The sequence below is a fragment of the Theropithecus gelada genome, chromosome 2 (genome assembly GCF_003255815.1).
Source record: "Theropithecus gelada isolate Dixy chromosome 2, Tgel_1.0, whole genome shotgun sequence".
In the NCBI taxonomy this organism is placed as follows: Eukaryota; Metazoa; Chordata; class Mammalia; order Primates; family Cercopithecidae; genus Theropithecus; species Theropithecus gelada.
The window spans coordinates 62,068,805-62,089,546 of record NC_037669.1 but is presented as its reverse complement, the minus strand read 5'-3'; the positions used below and the strand labels follow the sequence as shown (position 1 = coordinate 62,089,546).

The window sequence follows — 20,742 nt, the reverse complement described above, 5'->3', positions numbered from 1 at the left end:
CAGTAACCATCCATTGCTGACACAGATGATCACCATGCTAGTTTGTTAATTGTCTTCTCTTAGCAAATCAGTGTGTATTTCACATGTCTCCTCAGTTTCTCCCACTTCTTCAGCAGCTGAGAAGTTTTGTTTTGCTAGGGAGCTGTTTTTAACTTTTAGATATAAGGTGAAAATGCTTATTTATTAGTTTCCTCAGGTGTTACATGAACTAAGATGACTTCCCCATCAGTTATAAATAAGAAAGTACCAAACTAAATCAGGACTGCTGTGTCACTTGGCACTACTCTGCGCCCTTCTTGGCAGCCTCGGTGGGGGACGAGAGCTGAGTTGGCAAAGAGGGGAGTGATTTATCCTCCCGCACTTAGAAGTAGGATGGAAAGCAGAAAGGTTCTACTTTATATTACTTCTTCTTTTCACATTTTCATATTAACATCCCCTGTCCAGTTTCCCTAGCTTATTTTTCTGTAGTGCACATCAACGACACTGTGTGTGATTTATGTATTTAGTTTGTCATCTCTTACCCACATTAAGCTCTTTGAGAAGAGAGATTTTGCTTTGTTTTGTGTTGTCAGTGATGTATCCCCAGTATCTAAAACAGTGGCTGGCATTATGATAGGTGCCAATAGTAGGCATATTATAGGTATTGAATGAATGAATATTGGTTCTTAACTACCACAAAGTGCACTTAAGAGCAAGGGGCATGAGCAATGGCATTTCTAAGAATTGACAGGTTTAACACACTGCAGCCTTATCTCTGATTCTTCTTTGTGAAAATGAGAACAGGGAAACAGCACCCATTCCCAAATCTAAATAGATGATGAATACACACATAGCTTGCATGTATATTTGATGATGGTTTTATTTTCAAAACTGTAATTAAATGAGATAAAAATATATGGTTGAAGTTGCCGAAGCAACGTAAATTCAACATAAATAACAGCTGCTCCTCATCTGGGAATTTCATTTATATACAGAACTCTTTTTTTTTTGCCCTTAAAAATTTTTAACTGGTATACAGCGAATTCAGCTTCCAGTATCCCAAGATACACTTTATACTCAAAGAGGATAGAAAAGAGAGAGAAACAGCCCTTGTTGAGCCAGTGATTAAACAAACCTGTTACTCCCCATACCTTTGATTTCCCTAAAATAGCTATGATGCAAAGCATGTCCAGTTTCTTAGGAGCAATGAATCTAAGCATGACTGGCATTTTGTAATGAAATGCCTACTTTATTAGTTCAAAAACCTGAAACTGAGTACATAGTGAAGAGTCTTCTATTAGCTTTGAAAGCAAAATTTTTTCTGCAGAGCATGGATACCAGGAAGTACTGGTAACATCTGCCTCTCCTTTTAAAGTAAATATCAGTGCAGTTTCCTCCCAAGCTTCTTGGAGGAAAAAAATACCTACTCTTTGGATAGAATTAAGAGAAGGTATAATTACTTGAACGTCGATCTAGTTTCATTCACAAGTAGGAAGTGAGAAACTGCCCCCTCTTTCTTAAGAGATTGTATCCACTGCCACTAAGTGTAAGCAAATATGGTAGTGAGTTCACTGCCTAGGTTTATATTCCTGAAAGGTTAATAAAAAGAAAAGAAATTGAATGAAAAAGTTTGAGATGAAGAGATTTCTTTCACTTTGAAGCAGGGTTTTTCATGACCAATTGTATGGCTCACAGATTTGTAGTCTCTGGGGTTTGATCATGATCTGTGGCCCTTACGTCTCCATTTAGTAATACGTTTCCAAGGCTTTTTCTGTAGATTACTGACTTTATCATGGCCTCTTGATGCATAACTTTTCAGCATTTTCTTCAGAGAATATTCATTCTGGTGTTACTTGAATGTGTCTGATTTGCCTTCTAAGGTGCCTGTTTATTAGGAAGATTGGTACAATGAATTACAACCTGTTAATTTTAATTTTCATTGGGGAGGAATAAAGGCTATAAAGTAAAATTCAAAGTGAAGAATCATATTTCTTTCCGTCAAAGCTATAATGATCATAAGTCTATCAGTTATAAAATTATTACACTAGATGAAGAAAAGATAATTGTATGATATATCACTGACTGACTGATAACAGCCCTAATCACAAATAATAGGCCCATGCAATTTGCAAGGAGTTGTTTCATGTTTTCATCATCTCTGGCATTCCCTGGGGCAGGGGTGAGTGGGCGACTGGGTGGGAGGGTATTTATTTTGCAAAGAAATAACTGCATTTCATATGCTGATTACATTCCAATTTTAGTTTATCTCTTAGCTTTCCTTTTAAGGAAGGGGATGCGGGAGAGTAGGTGGCTCCATGCCCTTGATTGGACACCTTTTCTTGAAGTTATTCTCCAGAGCATCCCTGGCTATTGAGCATACAAAGGTCCTTTGTAGCCACGATACTGGAAAACAGTGTGTCATGAGGACAAATACAAGGAAGTTCACCCTAGTCCAACAGTTCTCACTGACCACCACCACAGCCTGTGAAACAAGAAGAAGAGCAGTGTTCAACAAAACTAATTAAGTATCTCCTATGTATCAGACACTGTTTTGGGCATTGGCTATAGCCTCATAAAAACTGGCAAGATTCCTGCCCCACAGTGAGCTTTTATTTGGGGAGGGAATGGAGACAGTAAAGTACACAAATGAGAACCGTAGTTGCAGATGATGGTGGTGGTGATTGCTGGGAAGGATGTAGTAAAGAGGGGATGTGACAGAGAGTAACTGGAGCCAGGTCATGATTGACTTTACTTAAGCCCTCAGGTACTGCTGCTCTGAAGAAGGGGCATTTGAGTTGGTTCCTAATGACTAAACATGATAAGCCAAAGAATGGGGAAGAGCACTCCAAACAAGGGGAACAGCAAGGACAAGGGTCCTGAGACTGGGTTAGCTGCAAAGTGGTTGAAGAACAGAAAGCAAAATGTGGCCACTATGGTATAAATAAGTAACAAGGGAAGTGGCAGGGAACAAAGCCAGCGACGCAGGCAGGGACTGGATCCTGAAGGGCCTTTGCAGAGCACAGCGAAGGGTCCATATTTTATTCGGAAATTTACTAGGCCAAATGCCTTTCTGAAACCTTTATTTCTCTTTGTGTTGTGTAAGTATGAAACCAAAGATAAAGAATGCAGCTGCCTAACCATTAACACTCCTGAGTCAGGATGATATGGGAAAAGAGATGAGCTCCCGTAGAGAAAAATGCTGGTAATAATAGCTTGCATGTTAGGGCACCTGTCTCCGAAGGAGAACAACATTATTAACGATGCCATATCTCACTAATTGCAGTAACCTCATGAGTTACATAGGTGTACATTTTTGTGGAACACACAGGGAAACTCAGACATTTTAAATTGAGTTTTTCTTTGGCCTCTTAAATAGCACAAAGGTCTAGATAAAATAGAGTATGTCAAAGAAATGAGGAAAAGGAAAGAACTAAAATGAGAAATAAAAATCGCTATCAGGAATGCTGTATGCTCCCAGAGAAAAGGGCAGCCAAGCAAACTTTATTTTCTGTAAAGTCAAGAAAATAATAGTTGAGGGGTGAAAAAGTGTGAGAATCTCAAACAGTCAAACACACCATCAACAAGTATGGTTTCATCCCTGTTATTTAATTTGATATAGAATAGAAGTTACATATAGGGACTTCTGGGTCGGGAAAATCCAGATTCTAATCTAAGCTTTTGGATGTTTATTTTTCTTTCTGTTAAATGAGAATAGTAATAGAACCCACCTCAAAGAGTTGTGGTGAAGATTGAATGAATAAATACATAGAAATTGAGAAATTATGTTATTTAGCTAAGCTGGATGGAACTGGCCTTAACATTCTTCTAAATAGATAATATTTATAAAGTGGTTAAATTGCCAAAGTTAAGAAGCCTTCTTAACATGTAATATTGATTATGCTATTTTTAATTCTTGCCTAGGTTTTGTTCCTGGAAACAAAGAGTGATGTATGATCTAGTAATGTGGTTCAAGAAGAGAAAGAGGAGAATAACCTTCCATTTTGCTAAATAGAGGATTGCTGACCCTAGGCAAATTTGTCTTTGGCAGTCTCCACACACCAATTTCCTCATCCAGTTTTTTAAGTCATTATCCTTCTTGAGCTTTCTCAGCACTGTTTTGCCTTCTCCACTATTTCATAGATTAAATTTTCCTTTGATTCTTCTTTGGTTATTCAAAACTTAGATTTGAAGACTCCATACCGCTCTTACTTACTTGTTAAGTGAAAGCAACCTGATTGAATTAATTCCCTCTTCACTGAAAATGATTAATAGCAAGGTCATACTTTTGAAGGTATTTATGGTTTAAAATGATATTTTTGTAATTCCAAAGTAATATCTAAATTGTAAGGTTTTATTTGGTATAACTGAACAGGGTAAGAAAAAACTCAGGCAGTTGTAGAGAGAACACTTTGAGGGCTGGAATCAGCACCTAGGACAGCTCTGAATAATCCTTCCCTTTTACTATGAAATAAGTGTATTAAGGATTTTCACAGTGATGTTCATGGCTGCAGAATTAGAGGCTCTGAAAAAAAAAAAGGAAATAAAAAGGTCAGAAGTCATTTCTGTGAATGAGTCATTTGTATCTCAAGTGTACACTGACTTAGGAATATTAGACCTAGCATAACATTTTGGTCCCAGCCAGGTGCAGTGGCTCACACCTGTAATCCCAGTACTTTGGGAGGCCGAGGTGGGCGGATCACTTGAAGTCAGGAGTTTGAGACCAGCCTGGCCAACGTGGGAAACTTGTCTCTACTAAAAATACAAAAATTAGCTGGGCATGGTGGCAGGTGCCTGTAATCTCAGCTACTCCAGAGGCTAAGGCAGGAGAATCACTTAAACCGAGGAGGCAGAGGTTGCAGTGAGCTGAGATCGCACCACTGCACTCCAGCCTGGGCAATAGAGCAAGACTCAGTGTCCAAAAAAAGGTTTTTGTCCCTTACTTTATTTGTATTTTATTTTTTATTTATTTTATTTTATTTTATTTATTTATTTTATTTTATTTTATTTATTTATTTATTTATTTTTGAGGCAGAGTCTCACTCTGTCGCCCAGGCTGGAGTGCAGTGTCGTGATCTCGGCTCACTGCAAGCTCCGCCTCCCAGGTTCACGCCATTCTCCTGCCTTAGCCTCCCAAGTAGCTGGGACTACAGGCACGCCCGGCCTCCTGGTCCCTTACTTTAGACTGCCAACAAACTGGGGTAATTAATGTCAGGTTTTTGTTTTTGTTTTTAGATGGAGTCTTGCTCTGTCACCCAGGCTGGAGTGCAGTGGTGCGATCTCGGCTCACTGCAACCTCTGTCTCCCAAGTTTAAGCAATTCTCTTGCCTCAGCCTCCTGAGCAGCTGGGACTACAGGCACATGCCACCAGACCCAGCTAATTTTTGTATTTTTGGTAGAGACAGGGTTTCCCCGTGTTGGCCAGGCTGGTCTCGATCTCCTGACCTCAAGTAATCTGCCTGCCTCGGCCTCCCAAAGTGCTGTGATTACAGGCATGAGCCACTGTGCCCAGACAAAAATCACATATTTTTATATCCTTTAAAAAAGGTACTGGGCCATTATCCTCAGCAAGTTGACAGAAAACCAAATACCACATGTTCTCACTTACAAGTGGGACCTAGGATGAGAACACATGGACACATAAACGGGAACAACACATGCTGGGGCCTATTAGATGCTGGAGGGCGGGAGGAGGGAGAGGATCAGGAAAAATAACTAATGGGTTCTGGGCTTAATACCTGGGTGATGAAATAATCTGTACAACAGACCCCCATGACCAAAGTTTACCTGTAACAAACCTGCACATGTACCCCTAAATTTAAAGTTTTAAAAAGATAGAGAAATATCAATTTTACTGTTTTATAGAAACAATATTTTTAAGTAACACAAGCTTTCTCAGACCATAAGATTATAGGAAGAATTTCTCATGAAGAATTATCTGAATCCAGGGTATATGTGCATATACCTTAAATGTGTTATAAAGAATACAGTTCATGCAATGTAAAGGATAAGATATCTGATTCACTTCAGCATCAATCTTGACTTGAAAACATAATTAGGACTAGCAAAAGAGGATATATTTTAAGTCTGAAAATCAGTTTTTTGTTTTGTTTTGTTTTGTTTTGTTTTTTTGCCACAGTAGGGTTGACTTGACTACTTTTTCTGGTGGAAGTTACTCCCAGTGAGTCACATTCTGTAAACTTTCCTTTGGATGCTCAAAGATCATACTGATAGTGCTAACATTTGTAGACTACTGACTTTGGACCAGGCAGCATCTTAAGTGCTTTACATGTGTAATCTTAATCTTCAGAAAGTCCTATGAGATAGGAATTAATGTCCTGACATTAGAAGTGAGAATTGAAGTTCAAGGAGATTAAGTAACTCACCTACATCATACAGGTAGAAAATAAGAGTGCTAAGTTTGTACTGAGTTCCTTCTGACTCCAAAACCAGAGTGTTAAACCATCATGCAGTTCTTCCTCTTGCTATATACTCTCTTACAGGGAAGTCCAGTCTTCCTTCTTCCTAAGTGGAAAGAATGTAAAAAATATGGCTTTGAAACTCAGGTTTTGTAAATTTAGATTTATTTTCACTACAAGGCTCTTCAATCCAGGAAGCCATAAAGTGTGCATCCACACACACACACACAGGGAGCAAATGGCAGAGAGTCAAGACATAACTTTAAATTTGCTGCATGATAGTGGGTTTTTAAAATTACTCTCCAAAAATACCTCTTTTCTTTTTATAAATGGTGCAATCATCATTATGGAGATCATATTCATAACAGATATATCACTTGACCATTTTTCCAAGTTGATATTGATCTCCTTACTGATTGCTTCTTTCAAAAGGAAGCAATAACAAAGGGAACTAGTGCTGACAATTTCTTGTTCTAAGGCCACCCTGGGAGAATTAATAGAATCCAGGTCTACCCAAGTCAGGAAAAAAGTGAATTGGTATTTTTTGACTTGCATTAAATAATACATGTATTACATGCATGGTTACTGTATCATTTTTCCTTTTTTCTTTTCTCCCTTCTCTCTGTGGATTCTTAACAAGCTATGATGTGTGATATTATCTCATTAACCTTGCCTGGCCATTTTAAAACTAAACTTTTTATACCTTCTTCTGAGTCATCCCACTCTGTGAATAGCTTCAGTTCTTCCTGTCCATATGTGTAATGGCTAGTCCATTAATTATGACCTAAATAAATTACTCTTTCTTATTTACTGTTAATTACTTCTCAAAAAAGGTCTTGGACCCTCTTGATTTTATTTCCTCTAGACTATATTCAGGTATTTATGGTAAGATACTTCTTCCCCAGCTCTAAATATTTAAAAATTTCCCAGACAAGAAATATGTGGACATTTTCCCCTTACTCTCTGATTTACTCCATGACCTGAATTCCAAATGTTTTCCTATATTAAGACTTTTTATTATTGATAGCATATTGCAGCTTTAAGGCCTTTGTACATATCCACTCCTCCAGGAACGTAACTGCTAAATCACTTCCTCTCTAGTCTCAATGAGATAACACATTCCAAATACTATAGCATATTTTCTAATCTCATTTAAAAATGAAATTCAGATATTACGTTCCATAGGAGAATAAAGGACAGCTGTCTTCACAAATATGATATGAAAACACATCTGCCACACAATTGTACAATCCTTAGCACATGGCTGTTGGGAAAAGTTACATAAAATGCTGACAAATGAAATCACCAAAAAGTAGAGGTATTTATTTTTTAAAATTCTACACATCACATGTCAATGAATCGCATATAAAGCTTGAAAGACAGGCTATTTTGAGAAACAATGGTGCATGGATATTAATTCCTTGTTTTACACATACATTATTTATTCAGTCATATCTTTAGTGACCAATTGCTAAAGGGAATACAACCCACGTGTAATTGTTTAGCTACCTTCCTAACAAGGCAACAATCCTGCTTCTTAATAGAGTTGTTTCTGTTTGTTTTCTCCTTGTTCAACTTCACACTTTGCACCTAACATTTAAAATCTCTATGTTGAATGTCCATTCACAAAGAAAAGCAGAGGAATAGAAGATTTGAAATCAAAGTACTTATACCAACCCATCACACTATGTGTTGAAATGTGGATTTCTTTCCATGTTCACTGAGTGTAAATTTTATTTAAATGAACTTTTTTTGTGTCTCTGGCGTGTCAAGTAACTGATTCGAAAGCTCTTTTTCACTGACTTTATGACATCATTGAAGATGCCATAGATTATGGTGCTTCAGAGCAGTAACTCTGGAAAGAGACAACACATGAGTTTGCATCTTCTGGCCACTTCCCAGGTGTGTGAAGAAGGTGCTGCACCTCCCTGAGTTTCAGCTGTGTCACCTATAAATTGGGAGTTTAAAGTATAATGGAATTAATGAGAAAAAATAAGAAAAGTACTTGGCCACATGGTATGACTACAATATAGTCTGCAAGTCAATTCTATTGTTGCTATTAGTGTGAAGGTCACAGTGATAGAGCATTATCCATATTCTGTCTCATAATGTCTGCTGCTACTGATCATTACCCAAGTACCAAGACTTTGGAGATAAAATGACTCTGGATCCTCATTTCTCACCTTATACAAAAAGCAACTGAAAATGGATTAAGGAATTAAACCTAAGACCTGAAACTATAAAAATTCTAGTAGATGACGTCGGAAAAACCTTCTAGACATTTGCTTAGGCAAGGATTTCATGACCAAGAGAACCCAAAAGCAAATGCCATAAAAACAAAGATAAATAGCTGGGACCTAACTAAAGAGCTTTTGCACAACAAAAGGAACAGTCAGCAGAGTAAACAGACAACCCACAGAGTGGAAGTAATCTTCACAATCTATACATCTGACAAAGGACTAATATCCAGACTCTACAACAAACTCAAACAAATCAATAAGAAAAAAAATCAAACAATCCCATCAAAAAGTGGACTAAGGACATGAATAGACAATTCTCAAAAGAGGATATTCAAATAGCCAAAAAACATATGAAAAATGCTCAACATCACTAATGATCAGGGAAGTGCAAATCAAAACCACAATGTGATACCACCTTACTCCTGCAAGAATGGCCATAATAAAAAAACAGTAGATGTTAGTGTAGATGCAGTTAACAGTGAACACTTCTACACTCCTGGTGGGAATGCAAACTAGTGCAGTCATTATGGAAAACAGTGTGGAGATTCCTTAAAGAACTAAAAGTAGAACTACCATTTGATCCAGCAATCCCACTACTAGGTGTCTACCCACAGGAAAAGAAGTCATTACTCAAAAAAGATACTTGAACGTGCATGTTTATAGTGGCACAATTCACAATAGCAAAATCGTAGAACCAACCCAAATGCCCATCAATCAACGAGTGGCTAAAGAAACTATGGCATATATATATATATATATATATATATATATATATATATATATGATGGAATACTATACAGCCATAAAAAGGATAAATAAACAGCATTTGCAGTGACTTGGATGAGACTGGAGACTATTATTCTAAGTGAAGTAACTCAGGAATGGAAAACCAAACATTGTATGTTCTCACTGATATGTGGGAGCTAAGCTATGAGGATGCAAAGGCATAAAAATGATACGATGAGGCCAGGCATGGTGACTCACTCCTGTAATCCCAGCATTTTGGGAGGCCGAGGTGGGCGGATCACGAGGTCAGGAGATCAAGACCATCCTGGCTAACACAGTGAAACCCTGTCTCTACTAAAAATACAAAAAATTAGCCAGGCGTGGTGGCGGGCACCTGTAGTCCCAGCTACTTGGGAGGCTGAGGCAGGAGAATGGCATGAACCCAGGAGGCAAAGCTTGCAGTGAGTTGAGATCGCGTCACTGCACTCCAGCCTGGGCAACAGAGCGAGAGTCCATCTAAATAAGTAGATAAGATAAAATAAAAGAACGATACGATGGACTTTGGGGACTTGGGGGGAAGAGTGGGAGGGTGGGCAAGGGATAAAAGACTACAAATATAGTGCAGTGTATACTGCTTGGGTGATGGGTGCGCCAAAAGCTCACAAATCACCACTAAAGAAGTTACTCATGGCTGGGCATGGTGGCTCATGCCTGTAATCCCAGCACTTTGGGAGACTGGGTGGATCACGAGGTCAAGAGATTGAGACCATCCTGGCCAACGTGGTGAAACTCTGTCTCTACTAAAAATACAAAAATTAGCTGGGTGTGGTGATGCACTCCTATAGTCCCAGCTACTCAGGAGGCTGAGGCAGGAGAATCACTTGAACCTGGGGGGTGGAGGTTGCAGTAAGCCGTGATCATGCCACTGCACTCCAGCCTGGCAACAGAGTGAGGTTCCATCTCCAAAAAAAAAAAAAAAAGAACTTACTCATGTAACCAAATGCCACCTGTATCCCAATAACTGATGGAAAAATTTTTAATAAATAAATAAATAAAAATATATGTGGAAATATTACTGGTAAAGGCTTAATCATGAGTGTACAAACTTTAACATAATACCCATTTACACACATAGCTCTTTGACTTAGAAAAAATATCATGTTGTTAACTATTAGGATCTGGGTATTCATACCTGAAAAGAACAATTTGAGGCATGTAATCTTTCCCTAAACATGTGCATAAATATCACGTCCTTTGATTCACATCTACAGCTCACTCTAGTGTGCATTTGCTATTTGAAACCTTTCCTTAGTTGGAATGTTTGGGATATGCTTTGGCACTGAATCACAGTATTCCACAATGAACAGAAGAAACATACTGACTACCAGCCTTGTAGCATGAAAGGTCTTGTGCTTGCCTTCATGCCTTTTCAAAGATTATCTCATTAAATCTTTTCACATGATTCTCATGTTGAAACAAAGAAACATTCATTGTCATTATATTTGTGAGAAAATTAAGACCTGCCCATAGTCAACACAGCTAATAAGTGGCAGAGATGGTTTTCAAACTCAGATCTGCCCGAATACAGTGTTTCCATTTGCTGTATAGGTAGGGTTCATCATCTGGAATCTATTTCAATTAATGACTAATAAATGTTTCTGATTATTTTCTCAAATACCAGATTAATGAGATACACTTCAAATGCCTAAAACCTGTATACGTGAATGAATTCATAAACTAAGAAGGAAAAACATGAATACAGTTTTTATAGTTAAAAATCATTGCCCCTATTTCTCATTTTCTTTCTCATTTCTTAATACTGTTTCTCTAGTCAGAAACCATGATTGGTTTTGCCTAGATGATACCTGATCTCTACTATCTATCAGCTCTTAATTTTTCATGCAACTCTGGAAACTGAATGGGATATATGTGCAAAAATGTAGATGACTTACTCTAAGAACCTATATGCAGAAGTGACAATTCAGACTGATTCAGTGTTACTTTTAGGGATAATGGTTTAAAATACTAATTCCATAACATATTTTTAAAAATCTTGGTTTAGTTCCTTTTGAAGAAATCTCAGACCATGTCCATAAAGATAAGAAAAATACCATGTTCTACCCTCACCTGGTGTCCATTGAATAAAAAGAAGTTTATTACATCAGCAATGTTTTTCAAATCATAGCTTTGATTTGTTTTGTGCTGAGTATGTGTGTGTCCTTCATGTGCACTTTTCACAGCCCAAACCTGGCAGTCTTTGGGTTGCTATGATTAGGTGTTATGTGTCAGACCTGCCTGCTTGAGCCCCAACAGGACAGAAGCTGTGTTCCCACAATGCTTGCCTTCTGAGTTGGCAGTCAGATGGTACTTAATGGAATTTTTATGAATACATAAGTGATGAACACAATAATGTACAAACTTAGAATGTCCCTAATTCCAGAAGAATATGGTAATTAAGACATGTATATGTGTAATTTTTAAAATATCCTTAGCACTCCTTGAAACTAAGCCTGAGTGTGGAAACATTCCAATTTGTAACTGCAGCCTTCCTGATTGTTGTTAGGAGTACATGAGATAATCATCATAAAATACTTACCAAAATGGCCAGCATGGAGAAAATCATCAGCAAATGTTACTCTGCTCTAATGTGCACAGCTAGATGGTATGCAACCCTGCACAACATACTTGAATTAGAAGCCTTAAATCCGATAAAAGGTTATTAAATCAAATGTAATAGACAACAAAAAATGAAATGGCACTTAACACACTCCTTATTGAGAGGATTTACATTTGGGAGGGTGAAAAAAATGTTTCTTAAACAATAATATATCTCACTTTATTAGACATATTTCTTATATTAACTCATTTGTATTTGTAACGGCTTATTTACCTATACTGTGATCTTTGAGTTTATAAATGTCTTATCTCTCTAACCAGACTTGACCTTTTTGAGTTAATAAAACATTCTTCTAAAAAGAACCATGAACGGTACCTTCTAAATATTTTAAAGTACACAGCAAAACTTTAAAACAATCGTGTGTCTGTATTTATGTCTATTTATACATTTTATACGGAGTTGTGTTTGTGTATAAAGAGGGAGAGTCACTCTCCGGGTATATATGGAGAGACAAGTATAATTATATATAATAGAATGGTTTGTGAAGTGAACAGAATTGTATCAGAAAACCCGATTTTGCATCCTGATAATGATATTTAAATACAGAGAGGTCTTGGGCAGGTTACTTAACATCTTTAAACCTCAGTTTCTTCACCTAGACCTGCACTGTCGAATATAATGTCCTGGCATGATGGAAGTCTTCTATGTCTGTGCTGGCCAGTGTGATAATCACTAAGTGCATGTGGCTATTGAGCACTTGAAATGTGACTAGTGTCTGAGGAACTCAATTATAAATTGTATTTAATTTTAATTATTTTAAATCTAAATAGGCACATGTGGTAAGTAGTTATTTTAGCGGGCTGTATAACCATAACATCAAGGAGGATGGGACAATATCATATGAAAAGAAGCTCTCCTGAATTCCCCAGGTATGGGTGCTACCAACACAGTTTTGAGCAGAATGGTTCTCTTTTGAAATAGTGGTACTCTCCCATGATATCTTAGGACTTTAAAGTGTAAATGCTTTTTCCCTTATTTCTTTCAACAGATCTTGACAACTTTAAAACAAGAACAAGAAGCACTGTGTCTGTCCGTCGAGGTCAAGGAATGGTGCTACTGTGTGGCCCGCCACCCCATTCTGGAGGTACATATAAATGCACTGACATGTGCACGCTTCACTCCCTGTTATTTTTCTTGCTCAATGTTCTCCCTCCTGACACCAGCTGAGTGCACAGTGTCATTTATAGAGATTCCCAAAGCCCCTCCATGTAGAGGAAAAAACCATTGTGAATGCCTCCCATCATTAGGATAGGAAAATATCAGATTGTGCAAATTTTCCACCCCACTGCAGTCTACCTGGCACAAATAGAAAGACACCTGAGTGAATCAAAATCAGAATGCTGTTGCTTGGTAAAGCAGTGTCATTAAAACTACTCATTCTTCTTACAACTTGATTGGGTTAAAGAAGATGGCCCTGATTTATTCTATCTCCTGGTTGGTCTGGGAACTGTCTGTGAACTATTTCTACTAGCAATACTTCTGACACCAAATGTATGGGTTTTTTCCACACTAACAACCAAGTTTCCAATCTTCTGGACACCACCTGGCTGTCCAACGATTCAGTTCCATTTTTGACAGTAACTACCCCACTAACTACTCTGGGATGGTTAGTGTCAGAACTCATAGGAGAAAGGCTCAGTCCCACAAGGCTGCCCCCACTTCAAATGCCACTTTCAAGTGCTTGACCTCCCATACTTCTGAGTAACTGGCTGTAAAGTGGGACTCCAAAAACTCCCTCCTTGGCCTCCATATTTGCTAGAATGGCTCCCAGAACTCAGGGAAAACAGTTTACTTACCATACCAGCTTCTTATAAAACATATATAAAGGTTACATATGAACAGCCAGGTAAACATATAGAGAGAGTGAGGTCTGAAGGGTTCTGAATGCAAGAGTTTCTATCTTTGTGGATCCTCCCCGCATGTGGATGCATTCGTTAACCCTGAAGCTCTCCAAACTCTGTCATTTAGAGTTTTTATGCAAGTTCTGTTATGTAGGCATGATTGATTGAATCTATGGCCATTGGTAATTGAACTCAATTTCCAGCCCTTCTCCCATCCCCAGGAGTGGGGAATGGGGAGGCTGAAAGTTCTAACCCTTTAATTATTTGGTTGGTTCCTCTGACAACCAATCAATGGGCCTCACCAACAGTCACTTAGTTAGAATAAACTCAAAGTATTGCTGAAAAGGGCCTATTTATGAATAACAAAAGACACTCTTCTCACCAACATCACTCAAGAAATTACAAGTGTTTTGGGACACAGACCAAATATATATATTTCTTATTAATTGCAGTGTCACAGGATCAGACCAAGAACAGAAGTTCCTTGACCATAGAATCTAGATCACTTTGTGGAGACTCATAACAACTAGATCAGTTAGGAATGTGCTGGGCTGCAAATAACTGAAAACCCAGCTCATAATGTTCTTTTTTTCACATGCAACATTTTCTCTTTCTTTTTTTTGAGACAGAGTCTCACTTTGTCACCCGGTCTGGAGTGTGGTGGTGTAATCTCAGCTCACTGTAACCTCTGCCTCCCAGGTTCAAACGATTCTCATGCCTCAGCCTTCCGAGTAGCTGGGATTACAGGCGTCCACCACCATGCCTGGCTAATTTTTATATTTTTAGTAGAAATAGGATTTCACCATGTTGACCAGGCTGGTCTCAAACTCCTGACCTCAAGTGATCCACCAGCCTTGGCCTCCCAAAGTGCTGGGATTACAGGCATGAGCCACTGCACCTGGCTGGCATGCAAGATTTTCAAAGGTATACAATCTAAAGCTAGCACAGCTTTTTGAGGATGTCTTCCAGGACTCATGCCCTTCTCTGATTCTTCTCTGAAGTGCTTAGCATGTGGTATGGATGAGGCATGAAATCTGCATTCCAAACCAGATCAAATGGGAAGAAGCAAAGACAAAAGGCAGTAGTTTGTTTTTGCTTGTTTTTGTCATTTCAATTTACCTTTTTTTATCGGAAGTTTTCTTTGCCTGAGGACTTTGCCTCCATTTTATTGATCACTCCAGTGGCAAAGGAGACTAAAATATCAAGTATTTTATGCAGATATATTATGCCCTGGAAAATATCATAATTTTACTAATAAGGGAGAATATGGAGAGATGTGTAGGCAATTTGCAGCATCGGCTAAAAGGAACTACGAATACTAAAAGGCAAATATAACTGCATATAAGGGATTCAGTAGTGTGGAGGTTTAATAAATAGTAATATTTATTAGGATTCCACTAACGTCTGTAATGACAAGATTGATAAACTCTACTCTTGGAAATCCAGGCTGAAGTTTAGTTAAATATCTGCTATTCTTGTTATTGTCTTAATTTTCAGTTCGGCTTTCCATATGATTAAAAGAACAAACTTTTTAGATTTGGAATTTGAAAACACTATTTTATTTTTGTCCCCTGTTCAAAAGTTTTAATGTTTCCTTTCTCATCTAATTCTGAGCTAACATTTCCAGCAGAAAATAACAATTAGTAAAGGAGCTAAGAGGCGTGTACTTCAAACATCCTGCATACGAAGGAAAGGTGGGAGAGGCAGGTTCCCCTCTATGTCTGGATCAGGGACATTGAATTGTTAGGATTTCTGGCTTCTGAAGACTAACAGAAAATCTCGGTTTGATTTCAGAGGTTTGTGTTTGGAAAATGGGATTGTTCTTCAGGATTTCATTTTCCTTTCAAGTTAGTATCAGAAGCACTAAATTTGGAGTCTGGGATATGAGTTTTGATCCTTGTTCTGTTTCAAATCATTATTTGATACTGGGAAAATATCTTCAAATTATTTATGCCTCACTCTGCCTATCTATACAATGAAGAGATTAAAAGAAGTCTCTCAAATCCCTATTGATTCTATCAATACATAATTATAACTCAATAAGGGCTAAACATCTTGTTTATCAAGTGTGTTTGCATTATTGAAGGCCTGTCCTTTATATGAGAAAACCACTTCACTGTGGACATATATTTAGATTCAGGTGAAGTTCACTCAGACTAACACTTCTCTTTTTAATATGAAATCTGATCAAAATAAAAATGGAAGATTTTACTAATTTCTTCTGCATGCTACCTTCACTGCATTAAGTTTTCATCACATGGCAGCAACCCTAAAAATTAATCTTGTAGATATATTAAGAAAAAATACCACTAATGTCTGATATAATGATCTCTTTAGGAAAGGCAAAACACATGAAGTGATGCTGTGCTGCTGCACAATGAAGTACCTGACTACTTTCCCTTTCCCACAGAGAAGTATATTAAAAATTTCCGTAGACATCTACTGAAATGCACTTGTCTCTGCTGGCAGCAGTCAGCAGCTCTGAAATCCAGTTTCTTGAGCTGTGCTGACATTCCTGACAATCTTGATGGTGAAAGACAAGGAAATAAATATTCTTATTATGAGCTCTATTAGAAACGGTGCATACAGTAACGCTGTGGGCAAAGCAGGCACGGCTAAGACGTTTTTGAGAAAAGAACAAAGAAGATATTCAAGGTTATAAGAGAGCATCTCAGACATCCATCAGTTTTGGACAAGGGAGACAATGATTATCTGATGAAATCCTTCCAATTTCTCAAAAGCCTCCAACGGAACTGTACGGCAGTGATTCTCTCACTGCTTTTCTGGGCTGTGTGTCACCCTAAAGCTGGAACATTCACTGTGAGCCACTGGACATACTGAGCATTTTAGACCCAGCATATGGTCTCCTGGTTTCCATTGTAACAGATCATGCAGAGGAAAGGAAATGAGTCAGCCTTTTATTATATCAGTGGGGTACTGAGTAATGGCATGAAATCCATTGTAAGGGACGTTGCATGTCCTATTTCGAAAGCTGTGCGGTGTCAGACCTTCTTAGGGTAGCAGAGAAATGAGCAGCAATTAATCTGTTTTGAAAAGCATTTCAGTCAGCAGGTATTTCCAGCACTCTACCAATCACTATATGTGGTCTCTTTGTCATCTCTTGGTTTATATGTATGAATTCAGATGTGATGGTTTTGCATAGATTTTTACCATTAAATATAAGAAAACACCAAAAAATAGAAATCACTTTGATGGACTCTGGCTATCCTTGGTGCTCCTTTCTATTAGAAACAGAGATTATTGAGGTCCAGAATGTCCACTTTGCTTTCTGCCAACTTCAGGGTCACTGGGCACCAGGAATTCATGACCTTTAACCAAGCTCTCATTAAATAGGAATAGAACAGAGGAACTTTGAGATTCTTCCTTCCGATGTATGAAAATTTCTAGTTTATTCATCAATAAAATCCTCACGAACTGTTCATCAAAAGAGGTTTTTGTTCATGCCTTCCTTTTATGTCACCAATATGCTTGCTACTCAAAGGGTGGTCCATGTACCAGCAGCATTGGCCTCACCTGGAAATTTGATAAAAAGGTAAAATCTAAGATCCCACTACAGCCTACTGAATTGGAACTTGCATTTTAATAAGATCTCCAAGTGATCATATGCACATTCAAGTTTGAGATGCCCTGAGTCAGTCATAGCTGTGGTTCCCACACACACCCCACCTCTGGCCAGTGAGGGTTAACAGCTTGAGAATCTGGAGGGCAAATTGTTAAAACCATAGGTGTCCAACCTGTTCACAAGGATATTCGGATTCCATAAATCTGGGGTAGGGTTGTCAAGGCTGTTAAAAAACAAAAAACAAAAAAAAACAGGCCAGGCACAGTGACTCACACCTGTAATCCCAGCACTTTGGGAGGCCAAGGCAGGCGGATCACTTGAGACCAGGAGTTAGAGATCAGCCTGGCCAACATGGAGAAACCCTGTCTCTGCTAAAAATACAAAAATTAGTCTGCTGGTGCGCGCCTGTAATCCCAGCAACTTGGGAGGCTGAGACAGGAGAATTGCTTGAACCCAGGAGGTGGAGGTTGCAGTGAGCCAAGATCGCACCACTGCACTCCAGCCTGGGCAACAGAGTGAGACTCTAGCTCAAAAAAAAAAAGCTCTAGCTTACTTGCTCACTCTGAGGCAGCACCAGATTTAAGGTCCATTCACTTGGATCATCTACAAAACTAGCCCAGGTCCAGCCCTGCTGAGATGGAGTGCTTTGATTTCCATATCACTCAAGCGGAAGGGCTGAGCATTCCTTATGTGAAATTTTTATTTAAAATAATTTATTTATTTATTTATTTATTTATTGAAACAGAGTCTCATACAAGGCTGGAGTGCAGTGGCACAATCGCGGCTCACTGCAACCTCTACCTCCTGGGTTCAAGCTGATTCTCCCACCTCAGCCTCCCGAGTAGCTGGGATTACAGGAGTGCACCACCACACCTGGCTAATTTTTGTATTTTTAGTAGAGATGAGATTTCACCATGTTAGCCAGGCTGATCTCAAACTCCTGACTTCAAGTGATCTCGGCCTCCCAAAGTGCTGGGATTACGGGTGTGAGCCACTGCACCGGCCAATTTAAAATAATTCAAAATAAAATATAGTTACCTTAGGCTTTATTTTTGACTTTATATGTTTTTGTTCATAAAGGAAATGAAAAACTAAGAAAAGGCTGACTTTTCCTAGATACTCATACTCAGAAGTAGCATTCTAGTCAGGTGCAGTGCCTCCTGCCTGTAATTCTAGCATTTTGTGAGGCCAAGGTAGGAGGATCACTTGAGCCTAAGAGTTGGAGATCAACCTGGCAACACGACTGTCTCTAAGAAATAATTTATTTTATTTTATTTGGGACAGAGTCTCGCTCTGCCACCCAGTCTAGAGTGCAGTGGCGTGATCTCAGCTCACTGCAACCTCTGCCTCCCAGTTCAAACATTCTCCCACCTCAGCCTACCGAGTAGCTGGGACTACAGGCACATGCCACCATGCCCAGCTAATTTTTGTATTTTTAGTAGAGACAGGGTTTTGCCATGTTGCCCAGGCTGGTCTCAAACTCCTGACCTCAGGATCCACCCGCTTCAGCCTCCCAAAATGCTGGGATTACAGGTGTGAGCCATCACACCCAGGCTAAAAAAATAATTTTAAAACTTAGCCAGGTGAGGTGGTGTGGACCTCTAGTCCTAGCTATTTGAGAGGATGAGGTGGGAGGATTCCTTGAGCCTAGGAGTTCAAGTCTGCAGTGAGCTATGATCACACCACTGCTCTCCAGACTGGGCAACAGAATGAGATCCTGTCTTAAAAGCAAACAAGCAGACAAAACTCAGAAGTAGCATTTTCTATTCATCCAATTTTCCTACATTATTATCGGTGAATGTATGGCCTCCCAGAGTATATTTGAAAAAGAAAACCACCTGACTCTGATTCTAAGATTATTTTCATTGTTATGGGTTTTGGAGAAACTAGCTAGAATTTTCATCTTTAGATTGCTTTTACGCACAACACATCCCCCCTAGAGTAGGATCCTATCCACAGGGCATCAGACCCAGGGACCTTAGAACAGAACATCTGTAGAGTCCTTTATGGTGTTTATAATGCTTTAATTTACATTATATTATCGCTGAATCCTCACAATAATCCCATAAGAAGTAAGGACATGTGTTTCATAGATAAGGAAATAGAAACAAAGAGATTATGTGAGAGCACACTCTAATCACTGGCAGGAACAAGTTATTGTTGCCTAGAATGTGCCCTTTTATTTGTACATAGCAGAAAAGAGTGGAAACACGCACTGTACATTCTATGTGACTAGTTCTTTGGCCCACACCCCAGGTCAATTAAATCTGAGTTTCTTGATGGCAGGGGATCCTCTGGCATCATCCAGGTAATTTTAATATGTAGCCAGGGTGGAAAACTTGTGTCCCTGCATTAAAAAATCAAGTAGGACTTATCCCAGCAAAACGTCTCTATATGCAAATCTCTCCAAGGTTCCATAAATGTAATTTTACATGGACATACCCACACAGATTATAATCACAGCCCTTAAAAGAAGCAAGCATGCCTTTCCACAGCATGGGTATTTCAGCTGGACCATGTTGTATTTACGGGAGGACAGAGATAAAAATGTGAAAGTAGGACACCCGTGTTCTAGTCCTAGCTCTCCCATCAACTTGCTATGTGGTCTTGGGCCAATTATGTAACTTCTCTGAGCCCTATTTCCTCATTTGACTTGTTTCTGTCTTCCCACACTTACTCTGCTTTCGGTATCAAGATATCACCTTCAGAGTTAGACTCACCCAGTTTCTTACTTAGTCCAAACTATGCTGACAGGTCATTGAGCCAGGACTAATCTTACTGTGCTAGAATTTAGCATCCTCTATGCCCAGAATAATCTTCAAGACATCCACATTCAAGTCAAGTTGCCAACTCTGCCTAACTCCACATTCAATGCCTTATTCTCATCTTCTTCCCCCAACTGGCTCCTGGGTCTACCAGTTTTATATAATTTTAGATTTTCAGGTACCTCCTTAGTCCAGACATTTAGCTTAACTATTGTCCTCATTTCTTACCCAAAGGTGCATGAAATCCCATTTTAACCCCACTCTAAATCTCCAACCATAATATGATATTCTTTGCATTCTAAGTATTGCTTAAGTCTAGGAAGTCTAGTTATTGGCCCCACCCATCATATCAGACCTCCTTGGTTGTTGACATTCACCTGGCTGGGTCCTAGGTTTGTCAACTGTGCTTTGGACGACTGGTCACTTTCCTCAGGAAGCAGTCCCTGTACTTCCCGCTTACTCCCTCTATTTTCTCTCATTACCTTTTTCAGGCTCCCTCTCCTTCCCCATATCTG

The 20,742-nt window shown here is 38.9% G+C and overlaps 1 protein-coding gene across 1 annotated transcript in view; it reads left to right on the top strand.

The window, feature by feature from the left end:
- CNTN4 (contactin 4) overlaps window positions 1-20,742 on the top strand; it is a 998,936-nt gene that overhangs the window by 735,088 nt on the left and 243,106 nt on the right. Inside the window, exon 7 of the mRNA XM_025375521.1 lies at window positions 13,027-13,122. Coding sequence (XP_025231306.1) covers window positions 13,027-13,122 — 96 coding nt within the window. The remainder of the gene's footprint in view (window positions 1-13,026; window positions 13,123-20,742) is intronic.